Source organism: Lethenteron reissneri, chromosome 55, assembly GCF_015708825.2.
Source record: "Lethenteron reissneri isolate LAM-NWPU_2019-01 chromosome 55, ASM1570882v1, whole genome shotgun sequence".
Taxonomy (NCBI): domain Eukaryota; kingdom Metazoa; phylum Chordata; class Hyperoartia; order Petromyzontiformes; family Petromyzontidae; genus Lethenteron; species Lethenteron reissneri.
In genome coordinates, this window is record NC_083833.1 from 9532353 (window position 1) to 9557482 (window position 25130).

At 48.9% G+C, this 25130-nt stretch overlaps 2 protein-coding genes across 4 annotated transcripts in view; one reads left to right on the forward strand and one right to left on the reverse strand.

The window, feature by feature from the left end:
* Positions 1 to 25130, reverse strand: part of LOC133356795 (uncharacterized) — a 492315-nt gene that overhangs the window by 89918 nt on the left and 377267 nt on the right. The gene's annotated exons all lie outside the window — the stretch shown is intronic.
* LOC133356660 (sushi, von Willebrand factor type A, EGF and pentraxin domain-containing protein 1-like) overlaps positions 5162 to 25130 on the forward strand; it is a 75040-nt gene continuing 55071 nt past the window's right edge. For all 3 annotated transcript variants that reach the window (XM_061574292.1, XM_061574290.1, XM_061574291.1), the window contains exons 1-5: positions 5162 to 5218; positions 7152 to 7231; positions 7710 to 7803; positions 10176 to 10252; positions 14059 to 14235. In XM_061574292.1, the coding sequence (XP_061430276.1) occupies positions 7156 to 7231; positions 7710 to 7803; positions 10176 to 10252; positions 14059 to 14235 (424 nt within the window). In that variant the 5' untranslated portion in view covers positions 5162 to 5218; positions 7152 to 7155. The remainder of the gene's footprint in view (positions 5219 to 7151; positions 7232 to 7709; positions 7804 to 10175; positions 10253 to 14058; positions 14236 to 25130) is intronic.

Here is a 25130-nt window from a genome sequence, read left to right on the forward strand (position 1 = left end):
ACAAAGGCGGCTGGGCGGTGATGCTGACCACCCACCCCCTCGTGTGCTACGCCAGCCTTAATAGGTGCTGCTCGCTATCAGCACTTGCCCCGACGGTCTGCTCAAGGCTATACGGGGGATCTTTGTCTTGGTACGTGTTTTCATGTGTGTGAGTACCAGCGGTGTCAAGATCAGCCTCTGCGGAGGAGGCTCGTGAAGGACGCTACTGAGGAGTTGGAGGCAGTCGCCCTCCAGCAACAACGGAGGAGCGACGCTCACAACAACGAGCGGAGCGCCGGGCGGCTAAAACGAAGCAGGTTGGCACAGCCGTAGAGGTAGTGCATCTTGTAAGTCATCTCAGTCAGTCAACCCAAGGCAACACCTAGGTCTGTCCCGTAACTTCCTGCCAGCAGCAAGCCTCGAAGTGCACATAGCCTGGCACAAGCACTCTCACCATTAAGTCATTTTTAGATGAAACCTTTAGGCTTTAATTGTATCACGGAACATTGATGAACGGTGTGTTTGTTTTTGTTATTATTATATTATTGTTGTTGTGGATTTCTCTTCTAGATAATTCGTGTGATCTCGTTTTATACAGGTGCTACGTATTTCAGTAAAACTTTAATTGTATTGTATATTCCTCTTGGGGCATCACCCCGGTAGCTCTACCATTGCCAGCAGGTACAACTATTTATACTGGTAGGAACCACCTGGTTCCACCAGCCCACAGGGGATTAATGTGTCTGTCCGTCCGTCGTGCATCCAAAAATGGGAGGGGTGGGGCTGGGTGGAGAGGGGAGGATGGGGAGGGGCTGGGGCTGGGTGGGGAGGGTGGGGAGGGGCTGGGTGGGGAGGGGCTGGGTGGGGGGTGGGAGGGGTGGGGCTGGGTAGGGAGGGTCTGGTCACCCCGTGGTGCCCTTATAAAACTCAACGTTTAACCTACTCACGCCGGCTTGTGCCCGCCCTCACAGTCGGGCATATTTGCAGAATACACCACGCCGCCGTTGACCCTGGCCATTGACCGACCAACCCATCGTTCCTACCAGCTCCCTCCGCAGGACAATGTGTTTTCGTCTTAAGTTGATGCAATGCATGAGTCCCTGAGGCTGTAACAATATTCGGTTTAGGTATTTCACTTCAGCTAATCATTTTTAGCAACTTCATGTCAAGCCATCTCAACATTCGTACACGGTACAGGTTATCAGATCATCATTCCACAACGGTTTGGGGAGTAATTGCGCAGTTCAGACCTTTTGCCAGATCTACTGGACATCTGTGAAAAAGAGCTTCATAGCTCATCGGATTCCTCCAGGATAACATAACGAGTGTGGTTCTGCAAATGCCGATGTTAAGACCGAAACAGGAGGAGGATTTCTCCACAACTCTGGCTGTCGCCTGATGATGCCGGTTGTTGTAATTACCGGCGAAACGTTACGACACTCGAATTGTAAATGTTGTAGTCGGTTCACTCTCCAACACACTGGTGTGCTGTACTAGTAACGAATTGCCACGTTTTGTTTACGTGACAAACCTTACTAATTGGCTGTGTCGGGTGGTGAACGGAGTTTTCAGTTTCATGCATTAGGTATAGCCCTGTGAGCCATGAGGCTCTCGACTCGGGTGCAACCGCAACAAACAAAACATGAACAAAGAACATCTTAAAGTGACGACGCGCAGCAGAAACATCCAGGAAAACCAGTAGAATCTTCCAGAAAAAAGCACCGTATATCAACGCTGTGTGCAAAAATCCCAATGGTCAAACAATAACAACCATAAGACAATTTAGATGAAGTTATCAGCCTAACTCCGTACTTCAACAAACATGGCTTAACCATAAGTTCTCGAAATCGCCAAAATAAAGCTATAAAAACAATGTAACAGTGATAATAGGAACTGTGATAAAATGTTTACAATAAACGATATACATAACATGTGTAGAGGAGTAAAATGGGGACGTGACGTCAGGTGTGCCGTTCAGTGCGATGACGTCACGTCTCCTAGGGTACTTAAGGGATACCCTGTGACGTAAGCGGGGTCACTGTGGGAACGGGTAAAGTAAACAGGGTGAAGAGGGAACCAGGGATAGAGAGAGGGATCGAATAGGGAGTCTGGGGAGAAGCCGGTGGTAGCCGTAGAGGTGCTTCTCTCTCCGGTCGGTGGAGTCGGCAGAGTCCACGATCCGACACGAGAGAGAGAGACCGGAGCTAGCCGGCAGGGACCCGCACTCAGAGTAGGACCCCCCTAGCCCCTGGGAGTTGTGTACCCTGCTGTGTAATATTGATAAGCTTTAATAAACCCTGGCGGAAGCCCTTAACTTACCTTTGTCTCCGAGTACGTCCGTCGGAACTTCTCTACACATGTACGACCAAACTTTGCAGCCAAAGCTGGCAGCATGAGTCACTCCATTTATATCTACGCGATGACCCCCCCCCCCCCCCCCCAAAAAAAAAAAACCTTCTCTTTTGGATATTCGGTTTGATTCCATCGAGGATTGTTGGGCACGTGGCAGGCAAAGCCGAGAATCTATCGGGACCCGCTGATTGGCGGGCGGGCGGTGACATCACACTCGGCCATTGTGGTGTCTCGTGGCCACCTCGCGGCCACAGCAGCTGCGGCGCGTGGCAAACGCCCCCTGGCGGTCACCCACTCAGACGCCCGCCATCCTCGACGCCATCCCTCCCCCCTGTGCATGGCTGCTGAGATCCAACCGCATGGGACAGACTCCCGTTTGCGTTTCGGTCATCGGGAAGCGATGCCAACAACGTTTCGATTTGTGTTTTTTTTTGAGATTGCAAAGATGTTGTCACGCGATGGAGGAATATCGATGTTATTATTATAATCGTGAGATAAATCATTTGAAGGGGGATTTAGTAAGTGCAAGTCAACTTACTGAAACGCGCGTGGAATTTGAAACAGAACTTTCCTGATAAGGGACTTGTTTGCTTTGGGGGGATGTTGAGCACTCTGACCTCAGCGAGGCAAATACTGCATAGCCTTGTCAATCATACCAGACGCGAGCCTGAGCTCACTTCAAACCTTGTTTATGGCATAAACAATATCAAGGGACTGCTTTAGCAATACAGGGACTCCGCTACGTACGAACGAGTTAAGTCCCAGAGGTCTGTTCGTAAGTCGGTTTGTTCGTAAGTCCAACTTTACTTCTATAGATTCCAAACATGTTGTAGGGCATCTACACTAAACACGGGGAGTGGCTTTAAAAGTTGTATTATCTTCTTTAGATGAAGATGCCACTGGTTCTTCACGTTCTGCAGATGTAGATGCCACTGGTTCTTCATATTCTACAGATGTAGATGCCACTGGTTCTTCACGTTCTGCAGATGTAGATGCCACTGGTTCTTCATATTCTGCAGATGTAGATGCCACTGGTTCTTCACGTTCTCTAGATGTAGATGCCACTGATTCTTCATATTCTGCAGATGTAGATGCAACTGGTTCTTCACGTTCTGTAGATGTAGATGCCACTGGTTTTTCACGTTCTGCAGATGTAGATGTCACTGGTTCTTCACGTTCTGCAGGTGTAGATGTCACTGGTTCTTCACGTTCTGCAGATGTAGATGCCACTGGTTCTTCATGTTCTGTAGATGTAGATGCCACTGGTTCTTCACGTTCTGCAGATGTAGATTCCACTGGTTCTTCACATTCTGCAGATGTAGATGCCACTGGTTCTTCATGTTCTGCAGATGCCACTGGTTCTTCACGTTCTGCAGATATAGATGCCATTGGTTCTTCACGTTCTGCAGATGTAGATGCCACTGGTTCTTCACGTTCTGCAGATGTAGATGCCACCGGTTCTTCATGTTCTGCAGATGCCACTGGTTCTTCACGTTCTGCAGATGTAGATGCCACTGGTTATTCATGTTCTGCAGATGCCACTGGTTCTTCATGTTCTGCAGATGTAGATGCCACTGGTTCTTCACGTTCTGCAGATGTAGATGCCACTGGTTCTTCACGTTCTGCAGATGTAGATGCCACTGGTTCTTCACGTTCTGCAGATGTAGATGCCACTGGTTCTTCACGTTCTGCAGATGTAGATGCCACTGGTTCTTCACGTTCTTCAGATGTAGATGCCACTGGTTCTTCACGTTCTGTAGATGTAGATGCCACTGGTTCTTCACATTCTGCAGATGTAGATGCCACTGGTTCTTCACGTTCTGCAGATGTAGATGCCACTGGTTCTTCATGTTCTGCAGATGCCACTGGTTCTTCACGTTCTGCAGATATAGATGCCACTGGTTCTTCATGTTCTGCAGATGCCACTGGTTCTTCACGTTCTGCAGATGTAGATGCCACTGGTTCTTCACGTTCTGCAGATGTAGATGCCACTGGTTCTTCACGTTCTGCAGATGTAGATGCCACTGGTTCTTCACGTTCTGTAGATGTAGATACCACTGGTTCTTCATGTTCTGTAGATGTAGATGCCACTGGTTCTTCACGTTCTGCAGATGTAGATGCCACTGGTTCTTCACGTTCTACAGATGTAGATGCCACTGGCTCTTCTTGTGGCACCTACATGACATACATAATGGTTTGTTCGCATCTCTGAAAGTTCGCAAGTCGAATGCTCGTAAGTAGAGGAGTCCCTGTACAACCTCCTGATTGGGTGGAACCAACCTGTGAGACCCAGCACGGAAACACCGTGGAGTGGAATGACTCCATGCCCACGACGGAGCATCTGCAATGCGACATTAGGTCCACCCCACTTCGCCTTCTCAATTCAAATCCTTACGCGGATCCTACCTCACCAGCCGAGAAATAAATCCGCCATTACGCATCCTCATCCTGCCCCAGATGCCTTCCCGACACGATCCAATGATGTGAAGGGGCCTTTTGGTCACCCCGAATATTAAACAATCCCAATCCTAAACACAGTACTCGCGTACTGCAACAGAATGAACGCTACTACGCATACAGAATATCACTGGCAAGTATTTTTGTACCCTGCAATTTGTTGACAAACCCAATGCATTCGAGCCATCATATTTCCATTAGCAGAGCAGACGCAGCACAGTTTGTATGTTTCTGTCATTTGCTATCAGGCCGCCTGCCTTCTGGGAAACCACGGAGAGAATCGTTATCGCTGCTCGTTCGTTTGTTTGATCGAGATAATGCCATCGGGGGGAGGAGAGTGGGGGTACGTGGGAGGGAGTGTAAATATCTGACACAGTTGTTAAAGAGTCTGGCAAACGCAGGGCACCGCCGCAGACTGGTGGACGCGCTGGTAAGAACCGACTACTCCGTGTGCTTCATTCACGTAATTTCCGTGTAACGATGCATCGCAGCCACGCAAGGGTCGTGTCGTGAGCCACGCGCACTCAGCGGTGTGGTCAAGTGTGATTTGAAGCCACACACTTAAGCGGTTGTGCTTTCGCTACGTTGTCCCCACCTGAAGGACGCTCGTGTTGCGCCCGAAACGTCGTGATTTAATTTAGTTAATTTTTTACCTACGTTACTTTACCGAAAAAACAAAGAGTATGGTCAAGTATGGTCAAACAAACCCTCGTGACCGACAGCGTGGTGAGGCCTTCGTCCAGCAATGGATTTACAGAGGGCCTTAGCGAACTATTAACGTGCTGATTTTATATTAGTCATCTCACAATCAGTTTTCCTCGATCGGGATACATACCACGCTGCTACTCTGTTGCCACTGTGATTCCAGCCAGTGGGGAGAAACGCATTTTGACTTCTGCAGAGTAAAAACATCTCGTACAGTGGCTCACAGTAGAACAAGAGGGAGGTAATCTTATTGGTTCTTTCGGTAAAGTCACGTAGAAGGGAAGTAATAAAATAATAAAAATAAAACATAACAAAATAATTCTCACGACGTTTCGGCCACAACGCAAGCAGCCGTCTTCAGGTGGAAAACAGGTCTGTCGAGAAGGCAGAGTCTGAATTTTATTTTTATTTTCATTATTTTATTACTTCCCTTCTACGTGACTTTACCGAAAGAACCAAGAAGATGAATCCCTGCAGTCACGAAAGCTTTAAATCGAAATTTAAGAGGGAGGTAACTTTATTTATTTAACTATCTATCAAGAGTTGATGTTGCACTGCGGTTGTCCACAATGTAAAATGCATCGGCAGTTGTCGCATGCTGGTCGTACTTTTTAAACTTGCACATAGAGCGTACAACGGTGATATTCTTTAGTTGTTGTGGCGTGCCCGTGATTAATCGAGTGCAGTTGTTCCTGCATCAGGCACCCGGCGGCTATCCGAGGCCCAATCGTTCGGAGGGGCTCAGGCGCCGGCTATTACGGGCGCGGTGGATATTGGACTCGGGGCCCATGTCGTTCCTTGTAGGAGGGCCCATGGGCCGAGTCAAAGTGTCGCTGTTCAAATGCGCATCAAAGTGGTGCTCACCTCCGCTGTGCCACCCTCAGCCGGTGGGGGAAATTCGACATTCGACCACAAAGCGGTTACATATTTTATTCAACGCAGAGGGATGATGGGGCTGAGTTCCAACCCTCGACCAGGGTTTGAACTCGCAAACTTGGGATTGCGAGCCGCTCGCCCCTACTGCCAACTCCCGGGTCACCTCGCGCTACCCGCCAGGTGCAGGTGCGGGGATTTCACAATTCTCTTGTGTGATACACCAACCCCAGCTCCCAGAGCACAGCATCACAGGCGAGCGCCAACGCCACCACCACCGCCACCACCACCACCACCACCACAGTAAAAGAAAGCGGAGTACAGGAGCTAAACATTTCGATTTAAAGCTTTCGTGATTGCAGGGATTCATCTTCTTGGTTCTTTCTGTAAAGTCACGTAGAAGGGAAGTAATAAAATAATAAAAATAAAACATTATAAAATAATTCTCAGGACGTTTCGGCCACAACGCAAGCAGCCGTCCTCATTCTTTACCTGAGGACGGCTGCTTGCGTTGTGGCAGTAACGTCGTGATAATTGTATTTTATTATGTTCTATTTTTATTATTTTATTACTTCCCTTCTACGTGACTTTACCGAAAGAACCAAGAAGAGGAGCTAAACACTCAAAATGGCAATTCACAGGATAAATAATGCAAAAAAACGGAGAACAAACACGGTTTAAAATTAAGAAAACGAGACGCGACACACGGTTTGTGCATCTCGGCAAAGTGCTACACGGTCTTGAAGCGTCTTGAAGCGTCGCGCGTCCGCTGGTGCGTGTCGCAGGAGGATGTCGGGACGCGCCGTGAGGAGTCTCGTGGCGTGGTGCGCGCTGGTGGCCATCGCCGCGCCTCTCAGCACAGCAGGTGCGACTGTGGGGCAGTGGGAGAAGAATCGCACGCACGCCGCACAGTCCCAGTTACACTCTGTCCACGTCTTCTTGGTTCTTTCGGTAAAGTCGCGTAGAAGCGAAATAATAAAATAATAAAAATAAAACATAATAAAATAATTCTCACGACGTTTCGGCCACAACGCAAGCAGCCGTCTTCAGGTGGAGAACAGGTCTGTCGAGAAGACAGAGACGGCTGCTTGAGTTGTGGCCGAAACGTCGTGAGAATTATTGTATTGTTTTATTTTTATTATTTTATTATAGTCCTTCTACGTGACTTTACCGAAAGAACCAAGAAGATGAATCCCTGCAGTCACGAAAGCTTTAAAACTCTGTCCATGGTTGGACTTTTAAAAAATATATATAGATATAAAGGACAAATGTTGACCCAAATGTCGTTCGGCTTCAGAACTAAAAAGGGCCACGGTTCCCGTTCCTCGTGCTCTTCCCGACAGTGGCGAACATCGCATGCGGCAAACCGGCAGACATCGTGCACGGGAACTGGAGCTGGGTAAACAGCACCACCATCGTGTACTCGTGCCAGCCTGGGTGAGTGGAAATCGTGCAACGATGCAGTGTCCGCGTTGTACATCTGTGATGGGCCTTACATCGGTTACGAATCTTCGTAAGACAAGTTGGGCTCGCGGTTGGATTGACTCGGCTACAATGCGGGGCCCAAAGCTGCGAATCGTGTAAAATAGATCGTGTCTAAGATTCAAGTTAAGGGGCCGTCCATAAATGACGTCACGCACCTAGGGAGGGGGGGGGTCAGACATTTGTGACGATGTGTGACGAGGGGGGGGGGGGGGTTGAGAAATGTGACGTCACATCAAAATGCGCAACCTTAAATAGACAACACGTTCTACTTAATTAAATATACTTTTTAATAAATGTTTTCTACTACAACATCAGAGTGCAGTGCCACATTAAATACGCACTACAATGACAATAGTTTAAAGCGATTTGAAGCATTTTGGGGGGGGGGGCAGAGTTTTGTGACGTCATATTTGAGGAGGGGGTCTGACTTTTTGTGACTCCGTGTGACGATGGGGGGGGGGGGGTGCTCAAAAATCGTCCAAAATCGCGTGCACTGTCCATTATCAGAGTTATGTTTTTTGTTTGCATTATGACTGCAGGTATTGCGGTCTATGTAAACATGACTCCTTGTAAGAAAAGGTGTCAGTTTTGTTGCCAGATAGAAGGGTAAAAAAACAATTATCATATTTTTTACTGGCAAATGAGGTTCCAATGGTATTGCCATCGTAGTAAAAAAAAAAACCATTGAATGTCAAATAGAGAAGTAACAGATATACCACAAATAATAATAATGTATTGTGCCCATAGTGAAACTGAAGAACAAATGTGACCTAAGGTCTTCGCTCATTTACCAGCTTCACATTCCTTATTTCCGTACAAGTACTGGAGGAAGGGCCTTTTCTATTGATGCCCCCAGGGTCTGGAATGCTATCGCCAATAAACTGCAACTTGGATCACTACCTGTGAGATCTTCACTCAAGACTGCTCTAGAGGAGTTGTACACCCCTAGCTGCCACTGCTATTCAGAATGACCTGAAATCAAATGTATCATTCCGGATGACCGCTGCAAAGTATTATCTTGAGTTTTGATTATAGTGTGCTGATCTTTAAAGGTGCATTGAAAAATTGTGATACTCCTACTGATACTCCTGCTGTTATGGAGTGACTCATGCTGCCAGCTATGGCTGCAAAGATTGGTCGTACATGTTATGTATATCGTTTATTGTTAAAATTGAATCACAGTTCCTATGATCACTGTTACATTGTTTTAATAGCTTTATTTTGGTGATTTTGAAAACGGTTTGGTCTAGCCATGTTTGTTTGTTGTAGTACAGAGTTAGCGTGATAACTTTAATCTAAATTGTATTATGGTTGTTGTTATTGTTTGACTTGCATCCCACTTGGGTTTTTGCACACAGCGTTGAAATACGGTGCTTTTTCTGGAAGACTTTGCAGGAATAGAATGGCCAATTCATAGAATTGGCCAAACTTCCTCAGCTACAAAAACTCCCTGAAAAAGTAAAACATCTTCTTTAGACATGACAAGGCGTCTCCTGAATTCATATATAAATGACCAGCATTGTAATAACGATTTACAACAACAACATTACAAAGTCTTCAGCTTGTCAACACGGGCGATCGCCCTCGGTGTTGCATGACGCGATGTGCATTGTGTGTGTGTGTACTGTGTGTGTGTACTGTGTGTGTGTTGTGTGTGTGTACTGTGTGTGTGTACTGTGTGTGTACTGTGTGTGTGTTGTGTGTGTGCACTGTGTGTGCGTGTACTGTGTGTGTGTACTGTGTGTGTATACTGTGTGTGCACTGTGTGCGTGTGTTGTGTGTGTGTACTGTGTGTGTGTACTGTGTGTGTGTACTGTGTATGTACTGTGTGTGTGCACTGTGTGCGTGTGTTGTGTGTGTGTACTGTGTGTGTGTACTGTGTGTGCTGTGTGTGTGCTGTGTGTGTACTGTGTGTGTACTGTGTGTGTGCTGTGTGTACTGTGTGCTGTGTGTGTGCTGTGTGTACTATGTGTGTGTGTACTGTGTGTATTGTGTGTGTATACTGTGTGTATACTGTGTGTGTGGGGAGCGGTAGTGCAACGGTTAGCGCACTGCGTTACGAACCTGGTGACCCAAGTTCGATTCCCGCTCACGGCCAACACCGGTGAGGATTATCTGAACCGGTCCTGCGCCTCCCCTAGGTCGACTCAGCCTCAAATAAGTGCCTGGTGCGGTGCGTAAAAGCATCGCCACTGGGGAGACAAAGGCGCTGCTGGCCACCCTTCATGGGTGCTCGCTAACAGCACTTGCCCGGGCCGTCTGTTAAGGCTACACGGGGGATCTTTGTCTCTGTGTAAGCAAACATTCTGATGCTCACGGCGCAGATTCCTGCTGGGAGGGCTGATCACACGCACGTGCAAGTCAGGCAGCTGGAACCCGCACTACCCGCCCCATTGCACGGGTGAGTGAGTGAGTGGGTGAGTGAGTGGGTGAGTGAGTGAGTGGGTGAGTGAGTGGGGTGAGTGAGTGGGTGGGTGAGTGAGTGGGTGGGTGAGTGAGTGGGTGAGTGAGTGGGTGGGTGGGTGAGTGAGTGGGTGGGTGAGTGAGTGGGTGAGTGAGTGAGTGTGCCCGCTACCGCAGCACAGAACCACGGCCAAACGCGACCCCGACGTGACCTCGTTCGGGCGGTGGTGGCGGCTGCTACTCACGCAGCTGCTATAATTTGGTGATACAGGGAGGAACAATGTTCCACACTGCCCACCAGGGATTATTTAGCTGTCTGTCTGACTGTCTGTCTGTCGTGCATAAATAAATATATAATACACACAGCTCTTTGATTGGTGGAGACCTTACAAACAGCTCTTTGATTGGTGGAGACCTACTGCCGGGTACGGAGAGGGGAGGTGCCTAAGGGAGGAGGGTCAGGGGAGGGGCCTATGGAAGGGGGGAGTCAGGAGAGGGGCCTGAGGGGGGGGGGGGGGGTTCAGGGGAGGGGCCTGAGGGGGGGGTCAGCGGAGGGGCCTGAGGGAGGGGGGGTCAGGGGAGGGGCCTAAGGATATGGGTGGGGGTGGTCAGGGGAGGGGCCTAACAGAAGGGGGGTCAGGGGAGGGGTCTAAGGGAAGGGGGGTCAGGGGAGGGGCCTGAGGATATGGGGGGGGGGTGGTCATGGGAGGGGCCTAAGGGAAAGGGGGTCAGGGGAGGGGCCTAAGGGGGGAGGGGCCTAAGGGGGGGAGGGGCCTAAGGGAGGGGGGGGGGCGATAGTTAAGGGGGCTGTCTGCCTGGCTACCTAAAGTCAAGTTATCTATATATATAAAATCGCAAATCTGTCTGTCTGTCTGTGTGTCGCCGGACCATACGCAGTTTCATTGGACGGCGGTTGCCCCTGGCAACGGGTAGCGACGCATTCGCTGCGGGGTGGACGCCATTTTTAATTCCCGTTAAAAATATGCGCACGCATTAACACGTGACTCTGAGGTAAATTCATCAAAGTTTCACGTCCTCTTCACTCCCCCCCCCACCCCAATGTGTGCAATTACTATTATAGGGTCGGTAGATAATAAAATTATAGCGATTAGGCAGTATTATTGTAGCGCGGGGGGGGGGGGGGGTTAACGGCCCCAGTACCCAGCCTCAGCCGGGTGGGCAATTTAGGCGAGGCCGGAGGCTCTGCACGGTACTAGGCCTCGACACCCCACCACACTATAGGCCGTACATATTACTGCACAGCGGCCGAGGAGATCCTGGCTGGGGGGGGGGGGGGGGCAGGGGTAGCAGCCCATCTGTGTATATATGTAAGGTTTTTAAGAAATATATTTTTCACCCGGGCAAAGCCGGGTACTTCCGCTAGTCTTTTATACATACAGGTCGCAACAACAGGTTCCACACTGCCCACCAGGGATTATTTGTCTGTCTGTCGTGCACGAATGCGCTGTCCAAGAATGCGCTGTCCAACCAAGTTCCTACCTGCCCACTCCGAAGGAACGTGTTTTTCGAAAAGTTTTTTGGCTTGGCCATGTTTGTTTGTTGTAGTACAGAGTTAGACTGATGGCCTTAATCTAAGTTGTCTTGTGGTCGTTGTTGTTGTTTGACTTGCATCCCACGGGGATTTTTGCACACAGCGTTGGTGTACGGTGCTTTTTCTGCAATATTTTGCTGTCTTTTCTTGGATTTTCTGTTTGCACTAAGTCACATATTCACTTTAAGATGTTTTCTTGTTCATGTTTTTGTTTTTTGTTTGTTGCGGTTGCACCCGATTCAAGAGCCGAATAGCTCACAGGGCTATACCTAATAAATTAACTTGAACTAATCCAGCACAGTGGAGGCGGGCATTGTTGGTGGATCGCGTGAATGTCGTGAAGACTCCCCATCCCGTGGGCTTCGGGGAGATGCCATAACCCTGGCTCGCCAGGAGAAGGCGGCACAGCACAGTGTGGCACTCGCATTATTCCGTCCGCATGGGATGCAGTGTTGCTCCCTCGCACATATGAACAATCACTAATTGACCGATAACACCTGAGTACGTAGAGGACTGCAGAACTTGGGCATTATTGGCGTCGCCTCACCGCATGGCTGCTTTCCTGCCTGCTCTGTGGTTCCCTTCTCACACCTTTGAGTGGCTCTCACACTCTCTTTGAGAGTGAGTGTATACTGCACGGCCCGTTACAATTGGAAATAATTATAGTTGTCATCATGTGCACTGCTGGATTTAGTGTTGACCATGCACGCTGTTATGCGCACGATTTCTCATTTAGGAATTATGGAGGAATTGTTTTCTACGACATCATTTTCATTTGCCTTTTTTTGAAGGGATCTGTTCTGCCGTATCCACCACTCGGACCTTTCTCCATCGTCAATGCCACTGGAATTCTCCCCGCCCGTCTTGTCTGAGGGTCCCAATTTGTGGGTCCAAATATCCCAAATTTAGGAAATGACCATCCTCTATCGCCCACACGTGATTATCCATCGCAATCATTGTGCCCCTGTACATGCAGATGAATTCCCCAGATCCCTCTTGCAATTGAGACTCAGCCCCGATCTCTTGATTTCTCACCTGGCGAAGCAAAATGAACTTGAGCAGTCGGGGATGGGTCCTCTTGGTTTGTGCCAGACAGACTGGCGCCTGAAGCGGGGTGCGTTATTGGGCGGTCGTGGTTAGGCCACAGAGGCATCAGGTCGAGACTGGCCCCTTTGTTCTCACCCTGGATTTAGGAGACCCAGTGCCAGGGGAGATGTGGCTCCATACGGCGCATCCGCTTGCAACAGGGTCCTGTCCCTGCAGAGTCCTCGATTACACCCCACCACCCCACCACCCCACCACCCAACACCCCACCACCCACCACCCACCACCCCACCACCCCACCACCCCACCACCCACCACCCCACCACCCCACCACCTCACCACCCCACCACCCCACCACCCCACCACCCCACCACCCCACCACCCACCATCCCACCACCCACCACCCCACCACCCCACCACCCACCACCCCACCACCCCACCACCCCACCACCCATCACCCCACCACCCACCACCCCACCAGCTCACCACCCCACCACCCACCACCCCACCACCCCACCACCCCACCACCCATCACCCCAACACCCCACCATCCCACCACCCACCACCCCGCCACCCACCACCCCACCACCCACCACCCCACCACCCCACCACCCACCACCCCACCACCCACCACCCACCACCCACCACCCCACCACCCATCACCCCACCACCCACCACCCCACCACCCCACCACCCACCACCCCCACCACCCCACCACCCCACCACCCATCACCCCACCACCCACCACCCCACCACCTCACCACCCCACCCACCACCCCACCACCCCACCACCCCATCACCCCACCACCCACCACCCCACCACCTCACCACCCCACCACCCACCACCCCACCACCCCACCACCCCACCACCCATCACCCCAACACCCCACCACCCACCACCCCACCACCCCATCACCCCACCACCTCATCACCCCACCACCCCAACACCCACCACCCCACCACCCACCACCCCAACACCCCACCACCCACCACCCCACAACCCCACCACCCCTCCCAGGAGCAAAGGGGTAGTACCGGCGCCACGACTGAAGTTAAAGAACGAAGCCGATCGTCTCTCTCGAGTCGACCGAACGAGTTCCGATGCGGAATTCCAAACGCTGGCTCGGGGTGAGGGGGGGGTGGGGGCATCGATCGAGATTGGTGTCGATGTTTTTGTTGTTTTGTTTGTCCTCCTCTTGACCAACAAGTCGTGTGCCGACGTCCTCCTCTGGACTCAAATGCTGACATGAGCGCGCTGGCGCAGGACAAGACGTACTTCACCTCCGGGGAGACCGTGCTGTTCACCTGCCATGATCGAAACATGTACACGCTCTTGTGCGACAAGGGCCGGTGGCGGCCGATTGGCAGATATCGAAAGTGCAAAGGTAAGCGTAAGGTGAACGTTTGAAAGTGTGAATCATTTTGATAGCATGGCTGCTCGTCATCGAACGCGGACGGGTCACCGCGTCGCGCGCTTTCGGATCCGCTTCTGGATGCGCTTCTGGATGCGCTTCTGGATGCGCTTCTGGAAGCGCTTCTGGGTGCGCTTCTGGATGCGCTTCTGGATGCGCTTCTGGATGCGCTTCTGGATGCGCTTCTGGATGCGCTTCTGGATGCGCTTCTGGACGCGCTTCTGGACGCGCTTCTGGACGCGCTTCTGGACGCGCTTCTGGACGCGCTTCTGGACGCGCTTCTGGACGCGCTTCTGGACGCGCTTCTGGAGTGCTTCTGGATGCGCTTCTGGATGCGCTTCTGGATGCGCTTCTGGATGCGCTTCTGGATGCGCTTCTGGATGCGCTTCTGGATGCGCTTCTGGATGCGCTTCTGGATGCGCTTCTGGATGCGCTTCTGGATGCGCTTCTGGATGCGCTTCTGGATGCGCTTCTGGATGCGCTTCTGGATGCGCTTCTGGATGCGCTTCTGGATGCGCTTCTGGATATGCTTCTGGATGCGCCAGTGCCAGGGGAGATGCGGCATGGAGCCGCATCTCCCCTGGCACTGGGTCCCCTAAATCCAGGCTCAGAACAAAGAGCCACTCCCGGCCTCACGAAGTTCAACGTAGCATGCATACACGCGGTGAGACGAATTATTATTATTATGAAACTTGATTTGAAGCTTTCGTGACTGCAGGAATTACTCTTTGGTTCTTTCGGTAAAGTCACGTGGAAAGAAAATAAATTGAATAATAGAGCACAACGTTTCGATTGCAACACAAGCAACCGTCATCAGATAGAACTCAATTTGAGAGAGAGACAAAACACAGACACGGAGACACACACACAAGCAGAGAGAGACAACCCAGACACACAGAGAAAGACACAACACAGACACACACAGAGAGAGACAACACAGACACAGAGAGAGAGAGAGACAACACAGATACACAGAGAGAGAGACACACAACATAGACACACAGAGAAAGACACAACACAGAGACACACAGAGAGAGACACACAGACAGACACACAAGCAGAGAGAGACAACACAGATACACACAGAGAGAGACACACAACATAGACACACAGAAAGAGACACACAACATAGACACACGGAGCGTCACAACATAGACACTCTGTGTGTCTATGTTGTGTGTCTGTGTTTTGTCTCTCTCTCAAATGTAGTTCTACTTGATGACGACTGCTTGTGTGGCAATCGAAACGTCGTACTCAATTATTTAATGCATTTTCTTTCTACGTGACTTTACCGAAAGAATCAAAGAATTATTAGTATTATTAAGTTTGTCGTTTAAATCTGTAATTGTGGAATCCTCTTGATGATGCCTGCAGATCGTGTCGCCCTTCAAAAACAGAGCATCTTAGCTGAGTGGACTTGACTCGATGGAGAAACACACTCCCGATTCAGAAATGTACTAACTACGTTGATGAAAGGCTGCGTGGGAAGTCGTGCCAGTGGGTGAACGACCTGGGCACAGGTCCCCGCTGTGTCATGCGCCTTAGGTGGGATCCGTTGAGTAGAAACGACGCAGCCTCCTTAAAAGCCGAGAGACTTTGAAAACTGTTAATTTTTTTTTTCCCACGGAAACGAGCGATTTGGTTGAAAAACAACAAACATCAAAAACAATTATTAAGACTTGGTGTGGGAATTACGCATTGCGAATGGAACGTGCAGATATCGAATCAAAGAGACGGGATGGTGATCTGTAACGTGGTTACAGAGCCTAAACCGAGGATGTCCACTAACCCATTACTCTACAACCATCGGTGTGAAAAATACGTCTATATTATTGATATATTACCTTGTCTGTTGTGCTATATCTATCGCGTTAGTTTATCATTTTAAAATAGTTTAAACTTGTATGTGTGTTGAACTTCTGTCGCACCGTACGTAGCCAACCGTGCCATTCAGAGGTGCGAGCGCTAAACAGACGTGCGGTAAAAATAGTATAAACACAGTCGCCATAAATGTGTAGTCTTGATTTGAAGCTTTCGTCACCTACGTGACTTTACCGAAAGAGCCAAAGGGTATAAATGTGTCGTGTCAACGATTCAGAGTGTCTAGGAGCCACCTTCTTCATGAACACCTCTCACGGTCTCGTCCACACACAGTGGATCAGCCGAGCCTGTGCACAACCCGAATCGAGATTGCCGACAACCTCCAGCAGCACAATGTTTGTTCCTCGTCATAACGAAGCTCGTTCATCCTCCCTTTGTTGCTGCTAATTCTACATAATTCACGGGCATAATATGACTTTGAGACCCACCCCCCCCACCTCCTACGCATTCCACAAGTAGTGACTAATCCCATATCTGAATTTTCCATAAATATGCTAAATTCCTCTGTTGACATGCAAATTCCTTTGTCAAGGCGCCCTTCTCTCCTCTAACCCAGCTTAAATATACGCTGCCAAGCTTGGTGGTGTTCATTCAGACGCTGTCTTCTCGACAGACCTGGTCTTCACCTGAGGGACGGCTGCTTGCGTTGTGGCCGAAACGTCGTGAGAATTAGATTTTATTACGTTTTATTTTTATTATTTTATTATTTCCCTTTCTACGTGACTTTACCGAAAGAACCAAGAAGAGGAGTATTTAGTCTATACAGTCTGTCGACGCAGCATGTACAGTATTTACAGTCTATACGAGCCTCGCTGGCCGAGTTCACGTACCCGCCTCCATGATTAGCTCAGGCAATGAGAGCGACGTACCCTCTCAGCCAATGAGAGCGACGTACCCTCTCAGCCAATCAGACCCCCACACCCCTTCGCGATTCGATTACGTGGAGACCGACTGCCGCCACGTGGCAGCTTTCCCAGGGCTTGATCCGGGACCACAGTGGTTGCTGGCTGTGTGTGCCCTGATGCCAGACATTGTCATCCCCGCACTTCTACTAGACTCCTCAAATCCCACATGAAGTCATCCCACACTTCTACCAGACTCCACAAATCCCACATGAAGTCATCCCACACTTCTACCAGACTCCACAAATCCCACATGAAGTCATCCCACACTTCTACCAAACTCCACAAATCCCACATCAAGTCATCCCACACTTCTACCAGACTCCTCAAATCCCACATCAAGTCGTCCCACACTTCTACCAGACTCCTCATATCCCACATTACGTCATCCCACACTTCTACCAGACTCCTCATATCCCACATCAAGTCATCCCACACTTCTACCAGACTCCTCATATCCCACATTATGTCATCCCACACTTCTACCAGACTCCTCAAATCCCACATCACGTCATCCCACACTTCTACCAGACTCCTCAAATCCCACATCACGTCATCCCACACTTCTACCAGACTCCTCAAATCCCACATCACGTCATCCCACACTTCTACCAGACTCCTCAAATCCCACATCACGTCATCCCACACTTCTACCAGACTCCTCAAATCCCACATTACGTCATCCCACACTTCTACCAGACTCCTCAAATCCCACATCAAGTCATCCCACACTTCTACCAGACTCCTCAAATCCCACATCACGTCATCCCACACTTCTACCAGACTCCTCAAATCCCACATTAAGTCATCCCACACTTCTACCAAACTCCACATAACCCACATTAAGTCATCCCACAGTTCTACCAGACTCCACAAATCCCACATCAAGTCATCCCACACTTCTACCAGACTCCACAAATCCCACATTAAATCATCCCACACTTCTACCAGACTCCACAAATCCCACTTGAAGTCATCCCACACTTCTACCAGACTCCACAAATCCCACATTAAGTCATCCCCACACTTCTACCAGACTCCACAAATCCCACATGAAGTCATCCCCGCACTTCAACCAAACTCCACAAATCCCACATTAAGTCATCCCACACTTCTACCAGACTCCACAAATCCCACATGAAGTCATCCCCGCACTTCAACCAAACTCCACAAATCCCACATGAAGTCATCCCCACACTTCTACCAGACTCCACAAATGCCACATTAAGTCATCCCCGCACTTCAACCAAACTCCACAAATCCCACATTAAGTCATCCCACACTTCTACCAAACTCCTCAAATCCCACATTAAGTCATCCCACACTTCTACCAGACTCCACAAATCCCACATTAAGTCATCTCCACACTTCTACCAGACTCCACAAATCCCACATGAAGTCATCCCACACTTCTACCAGACTCCACAAATCCCACATGAAGTCATCCCACACTTCTACCAAACTCCACAAATCCCACATCAAGTCATCCCACACTTCTACCAGACTCCTCAAATCCCACATCAAGTCGTCCCACACTTCTACCAGACTCCTCATATCCCACATTACGTCATCCCACACTTCTACCAGACTCCTCATATCCCACATCAAGTCATCCCACACTTCTACCAGACTCCTCATATCCCACATTACGTCATCCCACACTTCTACCAGACTCCTCAAATCCCACATCACGTCATCCCACACTTCTACCAGACTCCTCAAATCCCACATCACGTCATCCCACACTTCTACCAGACTCCTCAAATCCCACATCACGTCATCCCACACTTCTACCAGACTCCTCAAATCCCACATCACGTCATCCCACACTTCTACCAGACTCCTCAAATCCCACATTACGTCATCCCACACTTCTACCAGACTCCTCAAATCCCACATCAAGTCATCCCACACTTCTACCAGACTCCTCAAATCCCACATCAAGTCATCCCACACTTCTACCAGACTCCTCAAATCCCACATTAAGTCATCCCACACTTCTACCAAACTCCACATAACCCACATTAAGTCATCCCACAGTTCTACCAGACTCCACAAATCCCACATCAAGTCATCCCACACTTCTACCAGACTCCACAAATCCCACATTAAATCATCCCACACTTCTACCAAGACTCCACAAATCCCACTTGAAGTCATCCCACACTTCTACCAGACTCCACAAATCCCACATTAAGTCATCCCCACACTTCTACCAGACTCCACAAATCCCACATGAAGTCATCCCCGCACTTCAACCAAACTCCACAAATCCCACATTAAGTCATCCCACACTTCTACCAGACTCCACAAATCCCACATGAAGTCATCCCCGCACTTCAACCAAACTCCACAAATCCCACATGAAGTCATCCCCACACTTCTACCAGACTCCACAAATGCCACATTAAGTCATCCCCGCACTTCAACCAAACTCCACAAATCCCACATTAAGTCATCCCACACTTCTACCAAACTCCTTAAATCCCACATTAAGTCATCCCACACTTCTACCAGACTCCACAAATCCCACATGAAGTCATCCCTACACTTCTACCAGACTCCACAAATCCCACTTTAAGTCATCCCACACTTCTACCAGACTCCACAAATCCCACATTAAGTCATCCCACACTTCTACCAGACTCCACAAATCCCACATGAAGTCATCCCACACTTCTACCAGACTCCACAAATCCCACATGAAGTCATCCCACACTTCTACCAGACTCCACAAATCCCACGTGAAGTCATCCCACACTTCTACCAGACTCCACAAATCCCACATGAAGTCATCCGGCACTCCTACCAGACTCCACAAATCCCACATCAAGTCATCCCACACTTCTACCAGACTCCACAAATCCCACATTAAGTCATCCCACACTTCTACCAGACTCCACAAATCCCACGTGAAGTCATCCCACACTTCTACCAGACTCCACAAATCCCACATGAAGTCATCCCACACTTCTACCAGACTCCACAAATCCCACGTGAAGTCATCCCACACTTCTACCAAACTCCACAAATCCCACATGAAGTCATCCCCACACTTCTACCAGACTCCTCAAATCCCACATTAAGTCATCCCACACTTCTACCAAACTCCACAAATCCCACATCAAGTCATCCCACACTTCTACCAGACTCCACAAATCCCACATTAAGTCATCCCCACACTCCTACCAGACTCCACAAATCCCACATCAAGCCATCCCACACTTCTACCAGACTCCACAAATCCCACATCAAGTCATCCCACACTTCTACCAGACTCCACAAATCCCACATCAAGTCATCCCCACACTCCTACCAGACTCCACAAATCCCACATTAAGTCATCCCACACTTCTACCAGACTCCTCAAATCCCACATTAAGTCATCCCACACTTCTACCAAACTCCACAAATCCACATGAAGTCATCCCACACTTCTACCAGACTCCACAAATCCCACATTAAGTCATCCCACACTTCTACCAGTCTCCTCAAATCCCACATCAAGTCATCCCCACACTTCTACCAGACTCATCAAATCCCACATTAAGTCATCCCACACTTCTACCAGACTCCACAAATCCCACATGAAGTCATCCCACACTTCTACCAAACTCCTCAAATCCCACATCACGTCATCCCACACTTCTACCAGACTCCTCAAATCCCACATCACGTCATCCCACACTTCTACCAGACTCCTCAAATCCCACATCACGTCATCCCACACTTCTACCAGACTCCTCAAATCCCACATTACGTCATCCCACACTTCTACCAGACTCCTCAAATCCCACATCAAGTCATCCCACACTTCTACCAGACTCCTCAAATCCCACATCACGTCATCCCACACTTCTACCAGACTCCTCAAATCCCACATTAAGTCATCCCACACTTCTACCAAACTCCACATAAACCCACATTAAGTCATCCCACAGTTCTACCAGACTCCACAAATCCCACATCAAGTCATCCCACACTTCTACCAGACTCCACAAATCCCACATTAAATCATCCCACACTTCTACCAAGACTCCACAAATCCCACTTGAAGTCATCCCACACTTCTACCAGACTCCACAAATCCCACATTAAGTCATCCCCACACTTCTACCAGACTCCACAAATCCCACATGAAGTCATCCCCGCACTTCAACCAAACTCCACAAATCCCACATTAAGTCATCCCACACTTCTACCAGACTCCACAAATCCCACATGAAGTCATCCCCGCACTTCAACCAAACTCCACAAATCCCACATGAAGTCATCCCCACACTTCTACCAGACTCCACAAATGCCACATTAAGTCATCCCCGCACTTCAACCAAACTCCACAAATCCCACATTAAGTCATCCCACACTTCTACCAAACTCCTCAAATCCCACATTAAGTCATCCCACACTTCTACCAGACTCCACAAATCCCACATGAAGTCATCCCTACACTTCTACCAGACTCCACAAATCCCACTTTAAGTCATCCCACACTTCTACCAGACTCCACAAATCCCACATTAAGTCATCCCACACTTCTACCAGACTCCACAAATCCCACATGAAGTCATCCCACACTTCTACCAGACTCCACAAATCCCACATGAAGTCATCCCACACTTCTACCAGACTCCACAAATCCCACGTGAAGTCATCCCACACTTCTACCAGACTCCACAAATCCCACATGAAGTCATCCGGCACTCCTACCAGACTCCACAAATCCCACATCAAGTCATCCCACACTTCTACCAGACTCCACAAATCCCACATTAAGTCATCCCACACTTCTACCAGACTCCACAAATCCCACGTGAAGTCATCCCACACTTCTAACAGACTCCACAAATCCCACATGAAGTCATCCCACACTTCTACCAGACTCCACAAATCCCACGTGAAGTCATCCCACACTTCTACCAAACTCCACAAATCCCACATGAAGTCATCCCCACACTTCTACCAGACTCCTCAAATCCCACATGAAGTCATCCCACACTTCACCCAGACTCCACAAATCCCACATTAAGTCATCCCACACTTCTACCAAACTCCACAAATCCCACATGAAGTCATCCCACACTTCTACCAGACTCCACAAATCCCACATTAAGTCATCCCACACTTCTACCAAACTCCACAAATCCCACATCAAGTCATCCCACACTTCTACCAGACTCCACAAATCCCACATTAAGTCATCCCCACACTCCTACCAGACTCCACAAATCCCACATCAAGCCATCCCACACTTCTACCAGACTCCACAAATCCCACATCGTCATCCCACACTTCTACCAGACTCCACAAATCCCACATCAAGTCATCCCCACACTCCTACCAGACTCCACAAATCCCACATTAAGTCATCCCACACTTCTACCAGACTCCTCAAATCCCACATTAAGTCATCCCACACTTCTACCAAACTCCACAAATCCACATGAAGTCATCCCACACTTCTACCAGACTCCACAAATCCCACATTAAGTCATCCCACACTTCTACCAGTCTCCTCAAATCCCACATCAAGTCATCCCCACACTTCTACCAGACTCATCAAATCCCACATTAAGTCACCCCACACTTCTACCAGACTCCACAAATCCCACATGAAGTCATCCCACACTTCTACCAAACTCCACAAATCCCACATCAAGTCATCCCACACTTCTACCAAACTCCACAAATCCCACATGAAGTCATCCCACACTTCTACCAAACTCCACAAATCCCACATGAAGTCATCCCCACACTTCACCCAGACTCCACAAATCCCACATTAAGTCATCCCACACTTCTACCAGACTCCTCAAATCCCACATTAAGTCATCCCACACTTCTACCAAACTCCACAAATCCCACATTACGTCATCCCACACTTCTACCAAACTCCACAAATCCCAAATTAAGTCATCCCACACTTCTACCAAACTCCACAAATCCCACATCAAGTCATCCCACACTTCTACCAAACTCCACAAATCCCAAATTAAGTCATCCCACACTTCTACCAAACTCCACAAATCCCACGTGAAGTCATCCCACACTTCTACCAAACTCCACAAATCCCACATTAAGTCATCCCACACTTCTACCAGACTCCACAAATCCCACATTAAGTCATCCCACACTTCTACCAAACTCCACAAATCCCACATTAAGTCATCCCACACTTCTACCAAACTCCACAAATCCCACATTAAGTCATCCCACACTTCTACCAGACTCCACAAATCCCACATTAAGTCATCCCACACTTCTAACAAACTCCACAAATCCCACATTAAGTCATCCCACACTTCTACCAGACTCCACAAATCCCACATTAAGTCATACCACACCGCTACCAGACTCCACAAATCCCACATTAAGTCATCCCCACACTCCTACCAGACTCCACAAATCCCACATCAAGCCATCCCACACTTCTACCAGACTCCACAAATCCCACATCGTCATCCCACACTTCTACCAGACTCCACAAATCCCACATCAAGTCATCCCCACACTCCTACCAGACTCCACAAATCCCACATTAAGTCATCCCACACTTCTACCAGACTCCTCAAATCCCACATTAAGTCATCCCACACTTCTACCAAACTCCACAAATCCACATGAAGTCATCCCACACTTCTACCAGACTCCACAAATCCCACATTAAGTCATCCCACACTTCTACCAGTCTCCTCAAATCCCACATCAAGTCATCCCCACACTTCTACCAGACTCATCAAATCCCACATTAAGTCACCCCACACTTCTACCAGACTCCACAAATCCCACATGAAGTCATCCCACACTTCTACCAAACTCCACAAATCCCACATCAAGTCATCCCACACTTCTACCAAACTCCACAAATCCCACATGAAGTCATCCCACACTTCTACCAAACTCCACAAATCCCACATGAAGTCATCCCCACACTTCACCCAGACTCCACAAATCCCAAATTAAGTCATCCCACACTTCTACCAAACTCCACAAATCCCACATCAAGTCATCCCACACTTCTACCAAACTCCACAAATCCCAAATTAAGTCATCCCACACTTCTACCAAACTCCACAAATCCCACGTGAAGTCATCCCACACTTCTACCAAACTCCACAAATCCCACATTAAGTCATCCCACACTTCTACCAGACTCCACAAATCCCACATTAAGTCATCCCACACTTCTACCAAACTCCACAAATCCCACATTAAGTCATCCCACACTTCTACCAAACTCCACAAATCCACATTAAGTCATCCCACACTTCTACCAGACTCCACAAATCCCACATTAAGTCATCCCACACTTCTAACAAACTCCACAAATCCCACATTAAGTCATCCCACACTTCTACCAGACTCCACAAATCCCACATTAAGTCATACCACACCGCTACCAGACTCCACAAATCCCACATTAAGTCATCCCACACTTCTACCAGACTCCACAAATCCCACATCAAGTCATCCCACACTTCTAACAAACTACACAAATCCCACATTACGTCATCCCACACTTCTACCAGACTCCACAAATCCCACTTGAAGTCATCCCACACTTCTACCAGACTCCTCATATCCCACATGAAGTCATCCCACACTTCTACCAGACTCCACAAATCCCACATGAAGTCATCCCCACACTTCTACCAGACTCCACAAATCCCACATGAAGTCATCCCACACTTCTACCAAACTCCTCAAATCCCACATGAAGTCATCCCACACTTCTACCAAACTCCACAAATCCCACATGAAGTCATCCCCACACTTCTACCAGACTCCTCAAATCCCACATGAAGTCATCCCACACTTCTACCAAACTCCACAAATCCCACATTAAGTCATCCCACACTTCTACCAGACTCCACAAATCCCACATGAAGTCATCCCCACACTTCTACCAGACTCCTCAAATCCCACATTAAGTCATCCCACACTTATACCAGACTCCTCAAATCCCACATTAAGTCATCCCACACTTCTACCAGACTCCACAAATCCCACATTAAGTCATCCCACACTTCTACCAGACTCCTCAAATCCCACATCAAGTCATCCCCACTTCTACCAGACTCCTCA